This window comes from Panthera onca, chromosome C1, assembly GCF_046562875.1.
Source record: "Panthera onca isolate mPanOnc1 chromosome C1, mPanOnc1 haplotype 2, whole genome shotgun sequence".
Classification (NCBI taxonomy): Eukaryota; Metazoa; Chordata; class Mammalia; order Carnivora; family Felidae; genus Panthera; species Panthera onca.
In genome coordinates this window covers 179,102,391-179,128,660 of record NC_138346.1, presented here as the reverse complement: position 1 = coordinate 179,128,660, position 26,270 = coordinate 179,102,391, and the positions used below count along the sequence as shown (strand labels likewise).

The following is a 26,270-nucleotide window of genomic DNA, read 5'->3' as shown; positions in this document are numbered from 1 at the left end:
CCATTTGACTTCCACTGACATTTTGGGGTGAGGTGGCCTCATTACTGTTGGGCATTGGTGAAAGACTTGACTCCTCATCAGGCTGTGTATGAGACTATCCCAGCAGGGAGGGGGAGAGCACCTCATTACTGCCAGATGGATGTGAAAGTCCAAGCTCCCTGGATGGTATCCACTGCCATCAGAGGGGAGAAACTGGTTCTTATCACCCAACAAGGATGAGAGACCTGGCTCCCTACTCAGCCTTCTCTAACACCTTCCTGTGGGGAGATTGGGGCAACTAGTTACAGGTAAGGAGGGTAAAAGTCTGGGCCCCCCGCTTGGCATATGATGGTATGGGTGAGGGTGGGACCACAGTCTTTTCTGTGGTGGTTGGCTAAAGTAAAGTAGTTACTGCCTATACGTTTTCTGTCCAGGGGTGCATGGCTGTCTCAGTCACTGGAACATATGACTCTTGATCTTGGGGTTGTGAGTTTGAGCCCCACACTGGGTATAGAGATTACTTAAAAAAATTAAATCTTTAAAATAAAATAAAAGTTTTCTGTCTTGTTAGGTTGCTTTCTTCCTGGTTCTTTAGCTAGAATGAACAGATTTGGGGGGGAGCTTTTTTTTTTTTTTTGGTCCCTGTCTGCATTTCTGGGTTGCCAACTTCTTCAACTTTAAGAGGGATATATGGGGCAAGGAAAAAAACTTCAGGAACTTCATCATGTCATTCGTTGGGTCCCAAGGTCCCTAGCTGATCTGCTTTTCTTCTCTTTAAGCATGATCTAGCCCCAACTCACCTTACCATCTTGTTTCTTGTCTTTCCCCACTTGCATGCTTAAATCTCTGAGCATATCTCATTCCTCTTCCCCTCTTTATTAGGGAAACGTAGCTCTACCCTTTCTTATGTTCAAGCAGTGTAGAACTACTTGCCATTTCCTAACTATTTTTGTGCTTTCACATCTCTGAGGTCTTTGGGAGGGCATTTTTTAATTGAGATAAAAGTGACATATAACATATTAGTTGAAGTGTACAACATGATTTGATATATGTATGCTAAGACTTTGTTTATGCTGTTTATTCTTTCAATACCACTCACCTATCTGCATCCTTGAATTTTTCTTCATCTTTGAAGGACTTACTCAAAGATCATCTCTTCAATTGAATCTTTCTAGGTCTTCAGGCATAATGAGTTGCTTCCTTTTCTTTGTTTTCATGGTACTTTGTACTTAGCTCTGGTATACCATATACTTCAGTTTGTTACCATTGTTTGAGACTTCTACTCCATGGAATTTTGAATTCTTTGAGTTTAGGGACATATCCTATTTTTCTTTGTATATACATTTCATAGTGTATAATTATTTGGCATATAATAATTGTTTGGCATATAATAATTGCTTAATAATTGTTCAATGGCTGGAAACTTACCATGAATTAATTAATTAAATTAACTCCCCTGAAATAGAATTGAGGGGGTTTAAGACTGTCTCTAGAATGGCACTGCTCAAAGAAATACAACATAAGCCACAAATGTGAGTCATATATGAAATTAAAAAAAAAAAATTAACATTTATTCCTTTTTGAGAACAGAGAGAGACAGAGTGAGAGTAGGGGAGGGGCAGAGAGAGAGGGAGACACAGAATCTGAAGCAAGCTCCAGGCTCTGAGATGTCAGCACAGAGCCAATGTGGGGCTCGAACTCACAAACTGTGAGATCATGACATGAGCCAAAGTCGGACACTTAACCTACTGAGCCACCCAGGCACCCCATGAAATTTTAAATTTACAAGTGACCACGTTTAAAAAGTAGAAACATGAAACTAATTCATATTTTTATTCAATCTAATATATCCAAAATAACATTTCAGCATATAGTCAGTAAGAAAATTATTAGTGAGATATTTTTCATCTTTTGTACTATATCTTCAGAATCTAGTGTGTATTTTACACTTACAGCATCCCTCAGTTTGGACTATCTGCATGTCAAGTGCTCAATAACTGTGTGTGCTAAGTAGCTACTGTATTGGACAGCACAATAATTCCACAATAATGGAATTCTTTTTTTTTAAGTTTATTTATTTATTTTGAGAAAGAGAGAGAGTGGGAGAAGGGCAGAGAGAGAGAAAGGGAGAGAGAGAATCCCAAGCAGGTTCCATGCTACCAGCGCAGAGCTCAGTGTAGGGCTCCATCTCACAAACTTGTGAGATCATGACCTGAGCTGAGATCAAGGTTAACTCTCAACTTACTGAGCCACCCAGGTGCCCCTGTAATTCTTAATATATAGTCATTTTTGTCCACTGTGACAGGTAAAGGTTTTCCTTGAGTTTAACTCTTTAACCATAAATAAGTCTGCAAAATCCACTAGAAGGCAGTGCTCCCTTAAAAGAAAAAAACAAAAACAAAAAAACTTTCGTTCTAATTTAAGGGTGACAGGCTGACCGCCCAAGTTCTATCTTTAGTATGAGTCTGCTGAAGTACCACTTAGAGTTTTTCCCTTGACTCCAGGCTATTTATTTACCTTGTCCCAACTATTCACTTACCCCAGACTATTCTTAGGCCACCTTATATTGGCATGGCCATTATTTCTTTCACAGTAAATGTTGTTTAATTGATTCATGATATTGTTGAGATAGATGTGGTTCCAAAGCATCATATACTTCTGGCACTATTAAGATCAGGTAGATCTCTAAGGGAGTTTAAAAAGTTGCTGTATCCACTTTGAATTCATCTGACGGAAAGGGGTTATAACCTCTAGATACTTTTAATAAAATTTCAGATCTAGCCAGTGGTTCAATGAATTATAGACATGCATGTGGTAAATATATGTGTGTATATATATGTTTGTATGTATAATAATGTGTTATAGTGAAATTGAAGAATAAACTCATAATGTAGTGGTAACAAATTAATCCCCCAGATTGAATAGCTTAACACAAAATTTATTTATACTTCACTTATGGTACATAAATGGTGCAAGTACATGGAGGGTTCCTCTCCATGGTTGCCCTTGGATCCAGCCTGATGGAGACTCCACTCTCAGAAAACTATACTGTCTAGAACTTGAAGATTCCTCATTTGTCATGCAGGAAAAGATAACATGGGAAATCATGCACTGACTCTCGGGTCTTTCAGCCTAAAGCCCATTGGCCAGAACTAGGCACATGGTCCCATCTAACGCTAAGGGTGGGCTGGAAAATGTAGTTCTCTCTGTGTCCAAGAAGGCAAGTAGAACCAGATTTTAGTGAATATCTGTAATATCTACCACAGTCCTGATTCTGCCACTTGCTAGCTCTCTGATCTTGGAAAGCCACTTTTCTGAGCCCCAGTTTACTCATCTATAAGTTGTAGATAATAATATTTTTATCTTGTGGAATTGTTAACATATATTAAATGAAATACTGTTACATGGATGTGTTTTGGAAATTTAAAGTATGCTGGAAATTTTAGCAATTCTTTAATCATTTTTTGAAATTAAGTGCTGCTTTTTTTTTTCCAGGTCTACTGAATGATGGAACTGTAGGTATTTTCAGGGGCAACCAGATGCGCTTAAAGCGAGCTTGCATTCGCAAAGCCAAGATCTCTGCCGTTGCTTTCCGGAAAGCCTTCTGCCACCACAAGTTAGTGGAACTTGATGCCACAGGTGTGAATGCTGACATCACAATTACAGACATCATCAGTGGGCTTGGCAGTAACAAATGGATCCAGCAAAATCTCCAGTGCCTAGTGCTGAACTCATTAACTCTCTCCCTCGAAGATCCTTATGAGCGGTGCTTCAGCCGGCTTTCTGGCCTTCGAGCATTAAGCATCACTAACGTTCTCTTTTATAATGAAGACCTGGCTGAAGTTGCCTCGTTGCCAAGATTAGAGAGCCTGGATATTTCTAACACCTCGATCACAGACATCACAGCTTTGCTGGCCTGCAAAGACCGACTCAAGTCTCTAACCATGCACCACTTGAAATGTTTAAAAATGACAACTACCCAGATATTGGATGTTGTTCGGGAACTGAAACATCTGAATCATCTTGATATTTCAGATGATAAACAGTTTACATCAGACATAGCTCTTCGCTTACTAGAACAAAAGGACATCCTACCCAACCTTGTCTCACTAGATGTTTCTGGGAGAAAGCATGTGACAGATAAAGCTGTTGAAGCCTTTATACAACAACGGCCCAGCATGCAGTTTGTAGGTTTGCTGGCCACTGATGCAGGTTACTCTGAATTCCTCACCGGCGAAGGACATTTGAAGGTTAGACTTTAAAAATGTATTATTTTGTCAGGCTGACCAATGTCTTAGTTTGCATAAAACTCCACTAAGATGAATGTCTAACAATATATGGAACATGTTTGTGAAAGAGGGTGTTGTATAGTGGAAAGGCCTTGCTTTAGAGTGAGAGAGTTCCGATAAAAATCCTAGCTTACTTGCTTCATGACTCAGAGCAAGCTATGGATGTAACTTTTTGGGTTTCCATTTCTTTATTTGTAAAGCAGATATTCTTACAGAATTCTTCTGAAAATTAATAGTCATATATGTAAAGTGCAAGTCCTAGTAGGCCCTGGATAAATGATCATTTTCATGCTGGTAATGTTTAGACATTTTGAACCACTGAAACATACCATTTCTAATGGGTTGCTTTAAAAAACTCCTTGTTGAATTGGTATCCATTGGGAAGTCAAGTTCTCCAAGGAGATCTTTACTGTAGAAATGGTGGAATTTTGCTTTTCTTAAGGTTTTTCATGCCTAATAGTTTAAATTCATCTGCTTGGTACAGCTTGGGATTGAAAGATGAAAAAGATACAGGATCTGCCTCCAAGGAGCTAAGTCTGACAGGAATGGTGATGGTACAATCCTCAACAACTGTAAAGCCAAGGATCAGTGTAATTGCTGTAAGAGTAGGAGAAATTTCTTCTAGCTGGAGAATCTGGGACTTGATGGAAAAAATAGTATCTGAGTCAGACCTTGAAGGATAGAATAATGGCAAGTTTAAGAAAAACTAATATTTTTCTAATATACACTGTATCCTCTAAATGCTTTACATTGATAGGTATTAGCTCCCCCCACCCCCATTTTATAGATGAGAAACAGACTCATAGAAATTACATGATTTTATAGTTAGTTAGAACCAACAACTGGATTTATGTTTAATTCCAGAGCCCCATTTTTTTCCCCCTACTGCCAACACTACTTAAGCAGAAGCATCTTTTGATCCCACCTGGAGCAGAGTCAGGGATGGCCTAGAAGCGGATACTGTGACCCAAATGGCAAGGTATCTTTTTTGAGTAACCAGCATTGACTCAAAAAAGGAGAAGGAAAAGTTAGTTGTAAACATCTTATGAACATCTCAGTTCTTAAATTATTTGTAAATTTAGACCTTAAGAAATAGAATGTAAAAAATGATTTTGAGTCACTCTTTTTATTCATTCAATGTTTATGTGCCTCCGTGCACTAGGCACTGTGCTGGACATGGGGATTTGATGGTGAGACCAGACTGATGTGATCTTGCCCTCATGGAGCTTGTAATTTAGTGAGGGAGTCAGACAATCAAATATCATATGCCAACAGTGTGTGTGTGCTTTAAGTATATATACACACACATACACATTTAAATACATGTTTAAATATATATCACGTACATATATATATTTTTATATATACTATATATACACACACATATATATGCTTTAAACTTTATTGTGCTAAGAATCTGGAAGATACACAGTATTATGTATGAGAATGTTCAACAAACTTGATTTAATTTAGGCTTCTGTAAAGAATTAAAAAAAATTTTTTTTAATGTTTATTTTTGAGTGACAGAGAGAGTGCAAGCAGGAGAGGGACAAGAGAGAGAGGGAATCAAAGAATCTGAATCAGGCTCCAGGCTCTGAGCTGGCAGCACAGAGCCTGACATGGAGCTTGAACCCACGAACTATGAGATCAAGACCTGAGCTGAAGTCAGATGCTTAACCAACTGAGCCACCCAGGTGCCCCTTCTCTAAAGTTTGTTTATTTATTTTGAGAGAGAGAGGGGGGGAAGGAGGGAGGGAGGGTGGGAGAGAGAGAGAGAGAGAGAGAAAGAAAGCGGGGGAAGGGCAGCGAGAGGAGAGAATCCCAAGTAAGCTCCAAACGGTCAGCACAGAGCCCAATGTGGGGCTTAAACTCATGAACTGTGAGATCATGACCTGAACCAAAATCAAGTATTGGATGTTTAACTGACTGAGCCACCCAGGTACTCCGAGTAGGTGTAAATCTTAAGGATGAGTAGGTTGGTAGAGGACATTCTAGACAGAATAATATATGTAAATATATGTAATAGGAAGGAGCATGGTACATGCAAGGTACTAAAGAAGGCCGCTGTGGCTAGAACGCAACAGTAGAAAGTCATAAAGCAATGAGATAAGGCTGGAGAAGTAGGCATCAGGGCCAGACTTGGAAAGATCGCATAAGCCAGGTTCAGGGCAACAAGAAGTGTGAGGACCTTACTTAACAACTTGTTATGGAACAAGACAGATGTTTAGCACAGGTCTTGTTGATGAAGGAAATATAAAAATGTAAATCACTATTGTAATGTTACAAATTGCTGCCTAGCAAATTGCCCTGATAGTAAAGAATGGCAAAAATTAGAAGAGAAGAAATCCCTGTGTGCTGAGAATTGAGGGAGAATTTCCCAGAAAAGGTGAGCTTGACCTGTGTCCTGAAGGATGGAAGGAATGTGTTCCTGGTACATTAAGCTAAATAATATTCTCAAGGCAAAAATCCTACCAGAGGATCTGGTGTGATACCAGAGCAGTAAAATTTTTGCTAATTCTTTTTAAAAACCAAAAGACTCTTCAGTGAATTAGCCTAAGTCACAAAATTGAGGCTAGTAGGACATCTGTATTCCATAATGCCTCTGTGAAAACAAGTTTGATTTCACAAACAGAACGGTTATTGCTTTGAAATCTTGGCCATATGAAGCACCTACTTTATTTGCTATTATTGTCTAGTTTCTACCTCTGTAAACATTGAAGCAGTGATTCTCAACCTGGACTACAATTAAAATCATCTGGAGTATAATTATGTGAGGTGATGGATATGTTAACCAACCTTATCATGGTAATCATTTCACAGTATATACATGTATTAAACGATCATGTTGTGTACCTTAAACTTATACAGTGATATATATCAATTATATCTTGATAAAGCTGGAAAAAAAATTTAAGTTTTGTTTATTTAAGTAATCTACACCCAATGTGGGGCTCAAACTCACAACCCTGAGATCAAGAGTCGCTTGCTACTCTGACTGCGACAGCCAGGCAACCCTGGAAAAAATTTTTGATTAAAAGAAATCACTTGTAGAGCTTTAACAATTAAATCAGAACCACAGGGAAGTGGGGCTCAGGCATCAGTATTTTTTTAAAGCTCCCGAGGTGATTGCAATATACAGCTAAAGTTGAGAATCGTTTTAAAATAATTTTTTTTTTTTTTAAAAAAAGGACATCATGGGGTGGGGGGCGCCTGGCTGGGTTAATTGGGAGAGCATGCAACTCTTGATCTCAGGGTCATGAGGCCTAGCCCCACATTGGGTGTAGAGATTATTTTAAAAAAAGAAACATACTTAAAGAGATCATTGGAACTTTTGCCCTTTATTCAACTATATTCAAAAATTGATGTTCCTTTTAAGTTATTTGTTTACTAATTTGAGAACTGAAAAATAGTCATGTTAAGGAAGGAGAGCCGAGATTACCAAATCTCTTTTTTAAAAATAGTCCAGTGTAGGGGCGCACCTGGGTGGCTCAGTCTATTAAGCGTCCAACTCTTGGTTTCAGCTCAGGTCATGATCTCACGGTTTCTTGAGTACAAGCCCTGTGTCAGGCTCCATGCTGACAGGGCGGAACCTGCTTGGGATTCTCTCTCTCCCTCTTTCTCTTCCCCTCCCCTACTTGCACTGTCTCTGTCTCTCTCAAAATAAATTTAAAAGACTTAAAATTTTTTAAAAAATCGCCCAGTTAAGCAAAGTTGATGAAAAACTTGTCTGAAATGATTGTCTTAGTAGTGTGATGCTTTAAATTAGTTGAGGTTGGCTTTTTGGCTTTACGTGCCTCAGTTTTTTAGGCTTCACTAAAGAATGTAAGAAATAGAAACACTGTGACTCTCCAGTATTCCTTATAAGGCATTATGTGGTACTCTGAGTTGGTGGTTATAAGAACAAGTGGTTTGTTTATCACACTTTCATGTATATTACTTAGTTGGATTTCTTGACTCTCTGAGAGAGGTATTATTGCCCTCAGTGAGAGGGAATGGCTTTAAGGGTTACAACCAACTGATACTAGAGTCTGCCTTTGTGTTGGGCTATTTGATGCCAAAGCATGTGTCCTTTCCACTACATCTCATTGTCTGTATTTGAGAATCTTAAGTACTTTCCTACTTACCATAGAATTTCTGTCGTCAGTATTTCCCCACCAAATTTGCTCTCCTGTCACCATCAGCTTCCTGAATCTTCCATTTTTCCACAACTACCATCTTTTCTTTTCTTTTTTTTCTTTTCTTTTCTTTTCTCTTCTTTTCTTTTCTTTTCTTTTTTTCTTTTCTCTTCTCTTCTTTCCTTTTCTTTTCTTTTCTTTTCTTTTCTTTTCTCTTCTCTTCTCTTCTTAGAAAGAAAGCATGAATGGGGAAGAGGGACAAAGGGTAAAAGACAGAATCTTAAGCAGACTCCACATGCATGGAGCCTGACATGGGGCTTGATCTCACAACTGTGGGATCATGACGTGAGCTGAAATCAAGAGTTGGACACTCAACCAACTAAGCCACCCAGGTGCCCCTCCACAACTAGGATTTGTTGGCCATCTCATTCCCAGACTTTGGGGTAATCTAGCATGCTGTGGTTCCCATTCCCTGAGAATCACTGGAAATGTGCTAAATCCAATATTAGTTCTTAGTCTTTATCTTATTTGATCTAAGGTGGTATTTGTCACAGTTGATGTTATGCTCCTTTTTTTTTTTTAATGTTTATTTTTTGAGAGAGAGAGAGAGAGAGAGAGACAGAATGTGAATGGGGGAGGGGCAGAGAGAGAGAGAGAGAGAGAGAGAGAGAGAGGGAGACACGGAATCCGAAGCAAGCTCCAGACTCTGGGCTGTCAGCACAGAGCCCGACGTGGGGCTCGAACCCACGAACCGCGAGATCATGACCTGAGCCAAAGTCAGACGCTTAACTGGCTGAGCTACCCAGGAGCCCCTGATGTTATCCTCCTTGAAATACTTATTTTTACTCAGCTTCCTGGGTATCACTCTTGTCTTGTTTTTATAAAAAACTCTTCTTCCTCTCCCAGGTCTCTAAATATTGGAGTGTTCCTTTTCTTGGTCCTTAAATCTATATGCTAAACTTCTCCCTTGAACTAAGACCCCTATATTGAACTGTAATAATCAACATTCAGTGAAGATCTATATAAGTTTTTAGGCAGAAGAGTTGATCCATTTCAAAAAACATTTACTAAGTACTTTTATTTATTTATTTATTTATTTATTTATTTATTTATTTATTAAAAACCCTGAACAGCTCTTTATATGTACTGGGAAGGACTGATCTCAAAAGTATATTGCTAAGTGAAAAACACACAGTTTTGAATAGAGCATACAGGAAGCAACTTATGTAATAACAAGTACAGGCACATGTATGTATATGTTTGTAATGGATTGAATGTGTCATCCCCAAAATTCATATATTGAAACCTTAATCCCATTGTGGTGGTATTTGGAGGTGGGGCCTTTGGGAGGTAATTAGGCCATGGGGGTAGAGCCCTCATAAATGGGAATAGTGCCCTTATTTAAGGCTGGAGAGCTAGCTAGCCCTCCTTCTACCATATGAAGATATGAGAAGTCTGTAATCTGTAACTCAGAAAAGGGCCTTCACGAGAATCCAACCATGCTGGCACCTCGATCTTGTACCTCCAGGCTCCAGAACTTGGTAATTTTTTTTTAAATTAAGTTTATTTATTTTGAGAAAAAGAGTGGGGAAGGGGCAGAGAGAGAGGGAGAAAGAGAATCCCAAAATGAGATGAGGGGCTCTATCTCAAAGCCATGAAATCAATCATGACCTGAGCTGATATCAGGAGTCAGACACTTAATAGAGCCACCCAGGCACCCCTAGTTATTTATTTATTTATTTATTTTTATTTTTATTTTTTTTTAATGTTTATTTATTTTTTAGACAGAGAGAGAAAACAGAGGAGGGTTAAAGAGAGAGGGAGACAGAGGATCCAAAGCAGGCTCTGTACTGACAGCAGAGAGCCTGATGTCAACACGAGATCAAGACCTGAGCTGAAGTCAGACATTTAACCACTGAGTCACCAAGGCTCTCTGAACTTGGTAATTTTTTATACAGGAATCACTTTAGGTCATCTGCCATAATGAACCCCTTTCTCCCACAGCATCAATCTCCCCTCCTGGCGTTCTGGGCTGCCCGTGTTCTCTCAGTTGTAAATTCAGGAACAGCTTCAAAGACAGTCTCCTACTGAGTACTTTTTAAAGATGTCTGAGTTAGTACCTCTGCCCTTGAGGAATTCTATTCTAGTGGAGAGGATACAGATAAATTTTAAAATAGCTTTAATTCAGTGTGGAAGATGCTATAATAGAGTTATATACAGAGTGCTATAAGAAAATTTTTCCTTAGGGGCTCCTGGTTGTCTTAGTCTGTTAAGTGTCTGGACTCTTGAAATCCACTTAAGTCATAATCTCACGGCTGTGAGATCAAGCCCCGCATCAGTCTCTGTGCTGACAACATGGAGCCTGCTTGGAATTCTCTTTCTCCCTTTCTCTCTGTCTCTCCCCTGCTTGCTTTCTCTCAAGATAAACATTTAAGAACAAAAAAGGAAAGAAAAGGAAAATTTTCCTTAGAATATAAATTTTAATTTTACTCAGTATATTAAATATTAACAAGGCTTAATTTAGTGGTTGAGGACATTTTCTCTGTTTTAACCTGGGTGGCTCAGTCATTTAAATGTCTGACTCTTGATTTTGGCTCAGGTCATGGTTTCATGGTTGGTGAGATTGAGCTCCTGTCAGCCTGCTTGGGATTCTTGGTGTCCCTCTCTCTTTGCCCCCTGCCCCTCCCCCCCATCCCTGGCTTGCATTCTTGACAAACATACAAACACACACCTTAAATTAATTAATTAATTTGTTTGAGAAACTAATACATACAGGTACTTGTTTTTTATCATCTAGCATATGAACTTGACTTAACTGAAGATGCTTATAGTTTGAGGAGCCAGACTACTTGATTTGAAGGTTTATCACTGGCTAGAGAAGTATTGATCACTGAATAAAACATACATGCAGTGAAATTTGTTTAGAGTATTTAATTCCCAGTAACAAAAACCCTTTAATTTTACATTCAAAGATAACTTGAGGCTGTATTTCATATAGATATTAAAAAGTAGTTGAATCAACCAGATGTGAGTAAATCAAGTATTACTGAAATCATTGTTATACATTTTCTACATTTTCCTGCTTATAATCCTTTTTATTTTACATAATATTTTAATGTCTTTCTAAATCTAAGAAAATCTAAGAAAAAGTTTAGGATGATTAAAAAAGAACTGAACAGGGGCGCCTGGGTGGCGCAGTCGGTTAAGCGTCGACTTCAGCCAGGTCACGATCTCACGGTCCGTGAGTTCGAGCCCCGCGTCAGGCTCTGAGCCCCGCGTCAGGCGCTGGGCTGATGGCTCGGAGCCTGGAGCCTGTTTCCGATTCTGTGTCTCCCTCTCTCTCTCTGCCCCTCCCCCGTTCATGCTCTGTCTCTCTCTGTCCCAAAAATAAATAAAAAACGTTGGAAAAAAAAAAAAATTAAAAAAAAAAAAAAAAAAAAAGAACTGAACACTTAGAAATTTTTCATTATTCAATAACCATTTATATATGTGAGTACATAATCAAGACCAATATGTATGTGTGTATATTTTACATAGTTTAAAAAGAATTTGTAAAAAAACTTCCCTTGTTATTTCTACAGTCTTATAAATGCTTAATATGTGCTCTTGTGTCAATTGGCACACATCTGTCCTGTAGTCTATCTTCCAGCTTAAAGAGATTAGCTCCTTGAATGACAGATAGAGGTTGTTTTTGCTTTTTTTTTTTTTTTTTTTACCTTAATGTGAATAAGACAGATGTCAAGACCATAAATAACAAATGTGTAGCTTAAGAAGGTGCAAATAAGGTGAACACACTTGAGGCCATTACTCAGGTTAATAAATAGAACTTTTCAGCTACCCTGAAGTTCTGTGTGCCCCATCTAGATCACCACTCCCTCTTTCTCCACAAAAGTAACCTCTTTCCTGACTTGAATAATATGTCCTTGCTTTGTTTTTTCAATTTTTTAAATGTTTTATTCATTTTTTGAGAAAGAGAGAGACAGAGTATGAATGGGGAAGGGGCAGAAAGAAAGGGAGACACAGAATCTGAAGCAGGCTCCAGACTCCGAGCTGTTAGCACAGACCCCGATGTGGGGCTCGAACTCACAAACCGTGAGATCATGCTTTTTTAAATCTCTCTCAAAAATGAATAAACATTAAAAAAAAAATTAAAAGATCAGAGAAAAAAGGCCAGTGTAGCTTTAACATTGAGTTAGGGAAGTTAAGGGGTTACCTTAAGGGAGAGATAAGAATCTAATCACGTGGTAAGGCTTTATAAATAGTGTTAAATATCTTAGGATTTACTTTAGGTGCACTATAGAAAATCTTACCCAAAGGCTTATAGGGGGGTCTAAGCCTATCTAACATCTCTTTAGCATACGTCCACCTTCTCAGGATGACTATCCTGGGTAGGTTGGAAAGTAATCATTCCCATTTGTTTCAGGCCTTACATAGTTATCCTGGGTGCCATCTATGCAAATGATGTTTGGAAAGTTAGAGGGTTGAAAAAATCCTAAAATCTAATCTTCTGGCTATGTTCAAAGGTGTCTGGAGAAGCCAATGAAACTCAGATTGCAGAAGCATTGAAGCGGTACAGTGAAAGGGCATTCTTTGTCCGGGAAGCCCTATTTCACCTTTTTAGCCTGACTCATGTGATGGAAAAAACAAAGCCAGAAATTTTAAAGGTAAGAATAAGGAACATGAACATTTTGAAATTATCTCCCTTGATATAGATGATGGTTTTGTGAAGAAAATGGTGAAAATTTGCATTTAATCTTTGGATTTTGGGGGGTGGGGTGGGTAATGGGATTGATGATGTATGATTTTAATTTTTAGCCATAAATGAGAGAGAAAATAGTTGCATAAAGTTTTTGAAGTATTATAGTAGTCTCATTAAGCAACATCATTGCCTTCCACTTCATATTTAACTACCTAAAACCAGTGACCAGTGTGATATTTTTTTCACCATCTATAGTAGAAAATTGAATTATAACACTAGAATTACAATACTGCATTGTATTGCTTCCATATAGACTTTTTAAAGAAATACAATATTGGAATTCCATAAGGCATCTTTCCATGACACTTATTAACCACCTGTGCTTTCATAATTAATTCATGTTATTCCTCAATTAAAATCTCTTAACCCAGACAGCTTTTGAAGGCCAAGAAAGTATGTTTTTTTTTTAAGTAGGCTCCAGGCACAGTGTGTAGCCAAACCTGGGGCTTGATCCCATGACCGGGAGATCATGACCTGAGCTGAAATCAAGAGTCGTATGCTTGGGGCACCTGGGTGGCTCAGTCAGTTAAGTGTCCGACTTCGGCTCAGGTCATGATCTCACAGTTCATGATTTTGAGCCCTGCGTCGGGCTGTATGCTGACAATTTGGAGCCTGGAGCCTGCTTCACATTCTGTGTCTACCCCTCTCTGTCCCTTCCCTGCTCATGCTCTCTCTCTGTCTCTCTCTCTCAAAGAATAAATAAACATCAAAAAAAAAAAAAAAAAAAGAGTTGGATGCTTAACTGACTGAGCCATCCAGGTGCCCCAAGAAAGGAAGATTCTTAATTTTAGTTGATAGCATAGGGCAGTGTTTGTTAGAATGTGGTCCTTTGGGGGCACCTGGGTGGCTCAGTTGGTTAAGCGACCGACTTTGGCTTAGGTCATGATCTCACAGTTTGTGAGTTCGAGCCCCGTGTCAGGCTCTGTGCTGACAGCTCAGAGCCTGGAGCCTACTTCAGATTCTGTGTCTCCCCGTCTCTCTACCTCTCCCCTGCTCGTGCTCTGTGTCTGTCTCTCAATAATAAATAAATGTTAAAAAAGTTAAAAAAAAAAAAAAAAAGAATGTGGGCCTTTGTCCACCAGAAGTCTGGAATATTGTTTATTTTAAAAGCATGTTTGTAAAAATAAAAACAAAATTTTAAATAAAAAAATAATAAAAGTATATTTGTGAACCCCACTCCAAGAAATTTAGATTCAATAGGGCTGGATGAGGACAGGAATCTGCATTTTTATAATCCCCAAAGATAATTCTTATACACATTTGAAGCCAGTGAATATAGGACTGTATTATATTTGATGCCTCATTTAGTGGGCACAATAATCCCAAGAGAAAAGTTTTATCTCTTATTTTACAGATTGTGTAACTGAGGGTTTGTGAGATTAAATAATGTAACAGTAAGTTAGTGGCAGAGCCAAAAATGACTTGACCAGCCAGTTATCTTAAATTTTGAGAATGGGGTGCTTAACATTTCAATCACTGAGATGCTATTATCCCCAACACCTGTCATCCCCTCCATATATACCAGAGGATATTGGTACTTGCTATATGAATTATCTTTTTTTGGTTTTGGTTACTATGAACCTGAGCAACAAAGGACCTCTAGTCCTCATCTAAAATACTTATTCATTGATTCAGGGAATGGTACAGAGAAATTTAAAAGAATATAGACAATTCTTTTAAGGAATTTAGCTGCAAAAGAGCGCAAAGGAAAAAGATGATAGTTAACCGAAGAAGGAGGTTTTTTTTTTTTCTTTTTTAAGATGGGAGAAAAATAGCTTGTTTGTCCTATGCTAATATGAATGATCCACTACAGAATGAAAAATTGATATAGGAGAGGGAAGAAGAGCTGGAGCAATGTCCTTGAGTAAACAAGAAGGGAAAGATCTAGCATATAAGTGCAGGGCCTACTTTCAGAGATGAGTCCAAAAGATCCTCTATGGTAGTAGGCAGGAAGGCAGCATTTGGGTGTTTGTATACTGGTAAAGGGGATACATGTGGTAGCGAGAATCCGAAAGTCTTCTCTGAATATTTTCATTTTCTCAGTGTAATTGGAAGCAGGGTCTTCAGCTGATAGTGAAGATTGGGAGGCTTGAGGAGAGAGGAAAAGATGAGAAGTGGTTATCTAGGCCCAGAGGGAAGTGAATGGATTTTATGGTACTGTAACTTTAGCAGTGTCCTCAAGGAACTGAATGTCGGGATTTGAAAATGAAAAGTTTGCCACTTGTTTACTATAAAGTCAATAAAAATTTATTTAGTGCTTAGTGTATAATAGGCACTGTACTATGTCTGAGAAATACAAAGATGAGTTATCTGAATAGAGAAAACTCATCAGCCCAACAGAAAAATACCCCAACATGAACAACTTGATACCTTCCTGAACCAGGTAGGCAGGAACTACATGTTGATGAGTGACTACTATGCCCTAGGCTCTTTGCACTTGAGGATAAAAAAGATAAGATGTCATAGAAATTATCATAGATAACAAAGTAATGATGCTACGTTAAGAGGTTTTGTATTTATACTGTAAATAAAAAGAACTAATTTTTTTTCCAGCTTGTGGTTACTGGGATGAGAAACCACCCTATGAATTTGCCAGTACAACTTGCTGCAAGCGCCTGTGTATTTAACTTAACTAAGCAAGATCTTGCTGCAGGAATGCCTGTCCGACTGCTGGCCGATGTGACCCATTTGCTGCTCAAAGCCATGGAACATTTTCCCAATCACCAGCAGGTAAGCATGTGGGAATTCCTAATCAAGTAGTCCTTTTAGTATCCCCTACCCTCCTCCTTATCTCCATAAAGTTCAATTTAGTAGACCAAGACTAGAATTTCAAATGCCTTTACAGGCTGTAAAGTAATAAATTTATGGTATGACTGAGTGTAGGACAACAGAAAAGTAGAAAACTAAAGAGTGCATTCCCTGCCTAAAAGTATTTAAATCCAAATGTTGAGGGAAAGAGTGCAAACCATAAAAAAACACATCTTCCACCTCAATATTGAGTTTGTGATAATTTCAGCAAACAGCCATAGCCTATTTGTTCTGGGCCAGGCACTATCAAGTACTGGGATACAGAAACGAGTAAGACGTGGATATTCTGTTTCTAGCAGTATGGTAGACTACATAACCTGTCCTGTCCTCAGGATGAAAACTAAAAATATTGCTTGAATTATACTAAAAAAATTTTTTAAATTTAATTTGGGAGAGAGAGGGCATATGTGCATATATGCAGGGGGAGGGCAGGGTGAGAGGGGAGGGAATCATAGGCAGGCTTCACTCCCATTAGCATGCAGGACTCAGTCTCATGAATCGTGAGATCATGACGAGCTGAAATCAACAGTCAGATGCTCAACCAAATGAGCTACCCAGGTACCCTTATATTTTTAATTAAAATTTAGCAGGCAGTTGATAAATTAATAAAAAATACTCAGAGGTTGGGGTGCCTGAGTGGCTCAGTCAGTTGAGTGTCTGACTTTGGCTCAGGTCATGATCTCACAGTTCGTGAGTTCAAGCCCCACATCGGGCTCACTGCAGTCAGCACAGAGCCCACTTTGGATCCTCTGTCTCCCTCTCTCTCTGCCCTTCCTCTGTTCATGCTACCTCTCTATCTCTGTCAAAAATAAATAAACATTAAAAAAAATTATGTTAAAAAAATACTCAGAGGTGAAAAACCAAGTAAAAATGACAACCCAGATTGGTGAGTGAATCATTAAAGATAGCTTCCCTCATTGAGGGCAGTTGCCAAATTGGATGAACTTTAGGCTTTGGCTTTTGTGGCCTCTGGAAGCCAGGTGGACAGAGGAAAAAGCAAGATCCACCCAAAGGCCACCAGAAGGGAAGGAGATTAGCTGGTATTAATTCTGTTTATTATCCTATCTTGTCTAATGGAGACAAAAAAAAAAAAATGTGCAAGTAAACTTGTATGGGTCCAGTGGAAGTTAGTCTTTCAACAATAGGTGGGCAGAATAAAAGTTGTAAGAAATCATTGGTATTTCATCAGCCACCTTTTTTTATAAAGGCTACCCCTGGTTAAAAAATAACAAAGCAATATTTCATTCAGGAATTTTTTTCTCCCTTTGGTTCTTTAGTTACAGAAGAATTGCCTCCTTTCACTTTGCAGTGACCGGATCCTTCAAGATGTTCCATTCAACAGGCAAGTGATAGCCCTAGAACGTAAAATGGGGCAAAATCTGTCTTGGGCCATTTCTTACCAGTTGGGATATCCTTGGTGTACAGTTAATTATGTGGATGGGATTGTGCATTAACTTATGAAATGCTAACTCTACTTTCTCTAATTTAGTACTTTGACATTCCTGATAGCAGATTGGCCCCTGTTTTCATAGCCCTTTGCTTAAAAATGTATATTTTTATATTATGGTTTTTAGAATATCCACACAATATTGTAGGCTGAAGAAACCGAGGCATTTAGATTCCATGTCTTGATCAGAGTTTTGTGTCTAGTGACTACAAGGCTAGAAAGACTCAAGTCTTCTAGTTCTAGGTCCAGAGTTCTTTTCTCTGTATCATATCTCTTATTATTACTGTTATTTGATACTGAGTTATAGAAGAAACTTCTTAACCAGAGGTTAAGGGAGGTTAGATAGTTGGATTCAAATAAGTATAAACGATTCCCTTGTTTTCTAGGATACTGTGATTTGAGAGCTAAAAAGGTGATTTTTTTTGTCATCTTAATATTTTAAATATAATTTTTTAATGGTGGCATTTTGTGGTTTTATGAAAAGTGTATATCTCAAGCAGCAATTTTACTGTGATTTACTTTTATTCAGGTAACAGTACACTGTTATCTGGCACAGCTGAGGAATGAGGTGTTCCATTTACTATTTCAAATAAATCGTTTGGATAAAAATATAACAACAGCTATCTCATGTAGATTAGTAATTTTATTTTATAAATATTGAGCATCTCTACTGATTACATGAAGTCATATGTAGGAAGGACATAGTCACTCTCCTAAAAGAAAAGTATCAACTAACTGAAGATTTGGCAAATTTTTTTAAAGGGGCAGCAAATAATATTTTGGGCTTATGAGCCATAGGGTCTCTGTTGGAACTACTTAACTCTGCCAGTGTACCTCCAAGGCAGTCATAGACAATATATAAGAAATGGGGATTTTACTATGTTTCAATAAAACTTTAGAAAACAGGCAGCTGGACCCACAGCTATTAAAATCACTATATGTAGGCTATAGTTTACTTACCTCCGCTCTAGCCAATGCACTCTGCTAGATTTGAGCTTCTTTGTGGTCAGAGATTGTGATTGGTTAATCTCTTTGTCTCTAGTGCTTAAGTGGATGTTTGGTGGATGAATGAATGAAAAATGAGTATAACAGAAGACAGAATTTTTCATAGAAGAAGATGACAGAATGCATTGGGCCCCCAAACGAGGAGGGAAAGATTTCATCTGATTGGTGATCATTAAAGATTTCATGTTAGTGATGGCATTTGAGATCATAAAGATAACAACTAACCTGTATAAAGCACTTCCTATTGCCAGATGCTATGCTAAATGTTTTACTTATGCTTATTCAGTCCTTACAGTCTTGTGAAATCGTTACTTTTGTAATCTTAATTTTATAGATGAAGAAACAGAGGCATAGAGAGGTTTAGTAGCTTTCTTAAGGTGATAAGATAGCAAGTAGCAGAATTTAGATTTAAATCCAGAATGGCTCCGGAACCTCTACTTTTTACATCCATGCTGTGTTGCTTTGAAGATGAGAGCTGGTTGAATTGATTGTTTTATGTTGTGGGAACTGCACAAATAAAGGCACAGAAGAAGTTGATAATAATACCAGTAAAAAATGACCTTTATCAAAAGCTTGGTACGTGCCAAGTTCCATACTAAATCTTAAGCTTTATGTGTAGTATCATTTAATCCTCACAACAATCCTATAGAATAGATCTTATCATTTTGCAGGTGAAAAAATAGAAGTTCATAGCGATTAAGGAAATTGCCCTAGGTCCCCAAAGTTAGTAAGTGGTAGAAATGATACTTGAATCCAGACTGAATTCAGTGTGTGTGATATGCTTAATGACTTTATGGCATTGCTTCACATGGTAAAAGAGTTTATTTTAGGGGCGCCTGGGTGGCTCAGTCGGTTAAGCATCCGACTTCAGCTCAGGTCATGATCTCATGGTTCGTGAGTTCGAGCCCTGCGTCGGGCTCTGTGCTGACAGCTCAGAGCCTGGAGCCTGCTTCCGATTCTGTGTCTCCCTCTCTCTCTGCTCCTCCCCTGCTCACACGCTGTCTCTCTCTCAAAAATAAATAAAGATTAAAAAAAAATTTTTTAAAAAAAGAGTTTATTTTATTATATCAGCAACATTAGGTAGAACTAAAATTCAAACCCCAAAATGCAAGGAAGTTCAGAATCTGTGCTGTTAACTATCAAGCTATCTTAACTCATAACTAGGGCACGTTTGGGGACTAACAAGCAGTAAGCATAGGGTAGGCAGGAAAAAAGATGTGAAAGTATGGGCCCATTGTTAAGAGTCCAAAAATACTGTGAATACAGGAGTGACATCATAACTAAGTTTTCTGACAGATTTATGTATTACTGATGTGTAGACACAAATTGAAGGGAAAACAATGGAGGCAGAATCGCCCATTAGGAATCTGTCATAAAACAATCAGAGATGGCCTTGGGAATAGAAAGGAGGCAACAGTAAATTTGATGGAATTTGCAGAGGAGTACTTTATATCACTATAATTCAGCCAGCATGTATTAAACACTGTTTGTGTGTAAAGCTCTATAATGAGTTCTTGGTAAAGAGGGCTAGATAGGATATGGTCCTTTACCCCAAGGAACAGGTGAGGCTACAGACAACCACAGCTCTCTGACAGAGTTACAAACAAATGCTAAGGAGCAGTGAGAAGGCAGTGATAAACTTGTCAAGGAAAGCTTCTCAGAGGAAGTGATATATGAGCTGAGTCTTGAAAGATGAAATTGTGGGTAAGATAATCAGATATATTCTGTGGTGGTGTCCTGATTTCTCTCCTGTCTCACACCCCACATTCAGTCCTTTGACAAAGCCAGTTATCTTCAAAATATATCTAGAATTCAACCATTTCTCTTCACTTCCATTTCTACCACTTGGACTGGGCTAAAAGTGATTTCTGTCCTGAATCATGTGGCAGCCTCTGAACTGTTGTCTTTGCTTCTTTCTTTGCCTTCTTGAAGTTCATTTTAAACACAGCTAATAGGATAATCCTATTAAAAATATAAGTCAGTTCATGTCATATCTCTGCTTAGGATCTTTCTATGACTTTCCATCTCATCTGGAATAAAAGCTAATTCTTTACAAAGACTAAGATCTGGTCCCCCTGTTACCTCTGACCTCATCTCTTTTTTAAATTTTTTTAAATTAATTAATTAAATTTTTTTTTTTTAATGACTTCATCTCTTGGTACTACACTTCTTATTGTTCTCTCTGTTCTGGCCTCACTGGCTTCCATGCTATTTCTCAAAACCTCCAGGCATACTCCCTATTCAGGGTCCTTGTATCTACCTTTCCCTCTGCCTGGAATGCTTTTCCCCTAGATATCCACATGGCCAGCTCTCTTACTTCCTTAAAAGTTTCAGTGAGGCTTTTCCTAGTTACCGTACCTAAAATTCAACATTTCCTATCCTTTTTACCTGTTTACTCCTTTTATCTCTATAGCATATACCATAGGTTTTACTTGTTTGGTTTATGATCTGGTGTCCATACTGCGATGTAAGCTCTATGAGAGTAGAAATATTTCTACTGTTTTGTTCACTACTCGATCTCCAGCACCAGGAACAATATCTGGAACAAAGCAGGGGCTCAATAAATGTTTGTGAATGAATGAATGAATATTTATTTCTGTTGTGCTAGGTACTGTAAGGAACCCAGAAAAAACTCAATACAGTGTAGAAATCACTACAGAATAGAAATATGTTACAATCTAGAAAATGAATGCCGGATAGTTTTGATATTTTCCAAACTCTTGTTTCTTTACAAAGTTTCAGAATTAATAATGAGGCACCGGCTCCAGAACACGAAGTATAATTGTTATTCTGTATCAGTTAGAGGAATTTTCCCTTTCTTTCGCACCTACCTGAACTGTAGCATCAGCTCAGCTAGAGCTGTAAGGCTGTGCTTGAGCCTCCAGGATTCATTCATGAAACCCTCTTGTGTGTTTTCAGGTTTGAAGCAGCCAAGCTTGTCATGCAGTGGCTCTGCAACCATGAGGATCAAAACATGCAAAGGATGGCAGTTGCTATCATTTCCATCCTGGCTGCCAAGGTACCTGAACTCCTATGATTGAATAATTTTATGTAGGCAGCTATTTCCCATTACAGTTACTACTTCCCCCAAAATCTATATGCCAGAAAAGTTAGTACACCTCTTCGCCAGTCTGTTTGTTCAGTCTACATTCAATATTGCAGAACTGCATGTTAATCAAAGATTTTAGTCTGACCTTTAGAGTTTGTTACAGTGAATGTTATTAAACTGACACTAACTAGTGAGTTCTTGGACATTTACTTTGTCATCTGCTTGCTTACAGCTTTCTACAGAACAAACTGCACAGCTTGGTGCTGAACTCTTCATTGTCAGGGTAAGTCTGTTATACCCTCTATGCAGATCATTAGAGAGTTTTCATTTTCATTGTTTTCAGGCAGTGTTGTGTTATCTTCTGGTATTTCATTACTTTTAACTGGATGTATTCACTTATTTTCATAGAGGTAGCTTTATTCCCTAACAGAGGTGGAAAGAGCCTTGAACTAGGAGTCCGATGACCTAGGATCTAACTTGTAAACTCAGTTTGTCAATTTAGACAAATTATGTGAACCATTGGAACCATGTGAACCATTGGAAATAAGCCTTAAGATCCTATCTAGTTCTAAAATTCTGTTATTTTGTTATTTATGAAGAAAATGTAGACACTGCCATAGGCATAAGATTGTGCTACATGCTTTGGGGGGAAAAGATAATTTAGATAACTGACAAATGATTTTTCTTGCTTACATTCAGTTGAGGAGATGATATAGTGAACAATGAAAAGTTTAAAAGCTTTAAAGAAAATAAATATAAACAGTGTTCTTGGGAAGAGTGGAGGAAAGCAGTCCACTTCAGAGTTTCTTGTTACAATCCTGTCATGATGTGTGTGAACAATAATGGTAGATAGAAAAGGCAAATGAAAGACTTCCCCTTTTTAAGATTTTATTTTTAAGTAATCTCTACACCTGACATGGGGCTCAACCCACAACAGTCACACGCTTTACCGGCTGAGCCAGCCGGGCACCCCGAAAGATTCCCTTTTTTTTATGATTTACGAGTTATGTATATAATGAGAAAGTCATTCCTTTGATAAATATGTATAGGATACTTAGCAAATTTCTACCACCTTACTAGATGAGGGATTCACATCGAATTATATCTATAATTTCTGTTCATAAGAGTAGTCTGTCTATAAGAAGTAGTAGAGAAAATAGTTATGTAGACATGGTTGTAATATAATCTACTAAGTATAATAATAGCAATATGAGTGAAAATAGTAATGTAAAGAGAGGAGAATGCTGTTGATGGTATGATAGAAAGAGTAGGAATTCTGGAGTCAACATATCTGGGTTTATTCCTAATTTTATCACTTACTAGCTGTAGTTTCTATAAACTACCTTATACAGTTATTATGAAGATTAAATGAAAAGGAAATTAAGATTAATTGAAGGGGTGGTGCCTGACCGGCTGTCAAATAGAGCATGTGACTCTTATCTTGGGGTCATTAGCTCAAGCCCCACATCGAGCATAGGGCTTACTTTAAAAAAAAATTAAGAAGGAATATATGCTAAGTACTTAGCACAAAATACGATATATGTTAGATAAGTAGAAAAGGATGCTACTTTTACTTAGTTTTTACTATTTTCAGGAATGATATTTTTAGTTTTAAATATGGCTATTTATTGCTATGTATGTGTTTCAGTAATTTTGGCTGGAGGTATAGTTAAAGATTTTAAGGAAGTCATCCACTTACATGCTTTGGGGGAAAATTAAGCTTAGTTTAAGCAGAAATTAGTAGCAGTAGTAGTGGTAATCACTAGCTTTTTTTTTTCTTTTTTTGAAGCTCTTAATTATCATCCACAATTTGCAGATGAGGAATCAAAGAATTAAATTAGCAAACAAGGTTACACAGATGCAAATTCTAGTACCACACTCCTAGGCACTATGCTTATTAAGTTACATAATTGCACCTAGATGTTTTTGTTTCTTAAAAAATTTTTCCTGAATTGTATGTAACGTTAAGTAATAGTGTTCGTTAATGTTTTCTTGTATCTGTTTGAGCGGAGCACCCTTCCCCCCCCCCCCAAATTATTATCTAAAAATGGAGTTATGGGTGCCTTATCTAGGTCTCAAAACATTCACTTTTCAAACTTAAATTTCTTAGGGTAAGGCTATAGTAGAAATGATTTACAAAGGGAATTTCAAAGCTGTGATGTTATTCAAAGCCAATGTAGATTTTAATTCTCTTACTATTATATGTAATTTGTCCTTTTTTTTTTCTTAAGGAAAACTTAGAATTATATAGAATTAGGTCTCCCAGTTCTTATTTTCTCATACTAAGTTGACTATGATCAAATTACTTAATATTTCTCACAATTTCCTTTCCCCAAAAAATGGGTATAACAGTATTACAATATAGGATATAATTTGCTGATGTTTATAATAAATGTTAGTTTCATTTCCCCTTCTCCCCCTCCACTTTTTTTATCCCAGGATCTGAAATGAATATATGCTGTGACTGATTGGGTAAGATAGTTTGTCCTAAGCTTTAATCATTTTGCGTTTTATTTTATTTACAGGGTATTAGATTTTAGGGATGATGAGAATAATAAAGGATTTCTGAAGATCCTATATTTTTTTTCTTGTTGAAGGAAAAATCTTATCCAAGAAGCTGGTTGTTGTACTTATAAAAACCTTTCTAGGAAATGTTTTAAGCCACAAGACCAATCCTCATGACTTGTAATTATTACCACCAATTGTAGTAACAGCTTAGTGATAAGAAATTCATTGTATTTTCCTTCTTTCAGCAACTTCTTCAAATAGTGAAGCAGAAAACCAATCAAAATTCAGTGGACACTACTTTGAAGTTTACTTTGAGTGCACTTTGGAACCTCACAGACGAATCTCCAACCACTTGCAGACATTTTATTGAAAACCAAGGGTTAGAACTCTTCATGCGGGTTCTAGAGGTTAGAATGGGAATTTAGCCTATAGTTTTGACATTGATTGATTAAAATATTCATTTATTATATTTGATTCTTTACGTAGTTACAGGTTTTTCTTTCTTTTTACAGTCTTTCCCAACTGAGTCATCCATTCAACAGAAAGTTCTAGGACTTTTGGTAAGATATAAATATTTCCTGCTAAATTCCAAGCTGTAATTAATTATTTTTCTTCTGAGATAATACATTGAAAGTTGTTTCTCTATTTGTAAACACTTAATGACATCAGAAAATATATACAATATAATGAAGTGGCAAAAAAAGCAGGCCATAAAACAATGTATACATATTAGGATTTTCACCACATTAAAAGGAAAAATATAAATTACATAATTTTCTCTATATTTTTTGGAATAATACAAAGCTTTATAGTGGGCCAATTTTACTTTTATAATCAGGGGGAAAATGTCATTAAAAAATCTCACTAAATTGTAAGTGTTCTCACATGCTATGTTTGGTAATTAATAATTACTACTTAAAAGACTGCTTAACAAATTAGATATTCCAAGGGCACATGGGTGGCTCAGTCAGTTAAGTGTCCCAACTCTTGATTTCAGCTAAGGTCATGATCTCACAGTTTGTAAGTTCCAGCCCGGCATAGGGTGAGTTCGAGCCAGCTTCTGGTGAGATCAAGCCCTGTTTCCAGTGAGCTCTGAGCCCTGCAGCGGGTGAGCTCAGGCTCTGCAGCAGGTGAACTTGAGTCCTGCTTCAGGCTGCAAGCTGACAGTGTGGAGCCTGCATGGGATTCTCTCTCTCCCTCTCTCTGCCCCTCGTGGGATTCTCTTTTTACCTCTCTCTCTGCCCCTTGTTCACTCATGCTCTCTCTCTCTCTCTCTCAAAAATAAACAAACTAAAAAAAAAAGAGCTTAAATCACACACAAAAAAAATTAAAAAAACATAGTGAGCCCTCTAGGATTTGAGATAAAGGTGAAGGATCAAATGTTTTGTTAACTTTAATCACTGCAACATTAGAAACATGCCTGTGTGGTAAAAGCTCTTTTTAGAGCAGATCTGTGCTTTTGAGGAATTAGATCATGGGAGGCATAGATTAGTGAGTAAAATATATATACATCAGTGTTTGTTTTATAGATGCAAGAGTATGAGATACTGAGCAATGAGAGATGGATTTTGGGGAAAGCTAAGGGCTGGCATTTAAAGAAGACCTATCTGGGGGCGCCTGGGTGGCGCAGTCGGTTAAGCGTCCGACTTCAGCCAGGTCACGATCTCGCGGTCCGTGAGTTCGAGCCCCGCGTCAGGCTCTGGGCTGATGGCTCGGAGCCTGGAGCCTGTTTCCGATTCTGTGTCTCCCTCTCTCTCTGCCCCTCCCCCGTTCATGCTCTGTCTCTCTCTGTCCCAAAAATAAATAAAAAACGTTGAAAAAAAAAATTAAAAAAAAAAAAAAAAAAAAGAAAAAAAAAAAAAAAAAAAAAATAAAGAAGACCTATCTGTTCACTGTAGCTTCAGGTTAATATAAAGTAGAAAATGTAGGGGCGCCTGGGTGGCTCAGTCGGTTAAGCGTCCGACTTCGGCTTGGGTCACGATCTCGCGGTATGTGAGTTCGAGCCCCGCGTCGGGCTCTGTGCTGACTGCTCAGAGCCTGGAGCCTGTTTCAGATTCTGTGTCTCCCTCTCTCTCTGACCCTCCCCTGTTCATGCTCTGTCTCTCTCTTTCTCAAAAATAAATAAATGTTAAAAAAAATAAAAAAAAAAGTAGAAAATGTAAAAAGACCTAAATTCCCAGAAATAGGGAAGTATTAAATAAATGAAGGTATTTGATTATTTTATTCAGGGTTCATAGGGATTATTAGATACAGAAGTTGGTTCACATCACCACAAGAGGAAAGGTGGAATTTAAGTATTCCATAAGGCTTT

General features: G+C 37.8%; 1 protein-coding gene across 1 annotated transcript in view; it reads left to right on the top strand.

The window, feature by feature from the left end:
* The window catches only part of ZYG11B (zyg-11 family member B, cell cycle regulator), a 93,343-nt gene that overhangs the window by 33,503 nt on the left and 33,570 nt on the right, over nucleotides 1-26,270 (top strand). The window contains exons 3-10 of the mRNA XM_060622294.3: nucleotides 3,475-4,229; nucleotides 12,907-13,047; nucleotides 15,696-15,872; nucleotides 17,228-17,292; nucleotides 21,322-21,421; nucleotides 21,684-21,734; nucleotides 24,205-24,366; nucleotides 24,472-24,519. Coding sequence (XP_060478277.1) covers nucleotides 3,475-4,229; nucleotides 12,907-13,047; nucleotides 15,696-15,872; nucleotides 17,228-17,292; nucleotides 21,322-21,421; nucleotides 21,684-21,734; nucleotides 24,205-24,366; nucleotides 24,472-24,519 — 1,499 coding nt within the window. The remainder of the gene's footprint in view (nucleotides 1-3,474; nucleotides 4,230-12,906; nucleotides 13,048-15,695; nucleotides 15,873-17,227; nucleotides 17,293-21,321; nucleotides 21,422-21,683; nucleotides 21,735-24,204; nucleotides 24,367-24,471; nucleotides 24,520-26,270) is intronic.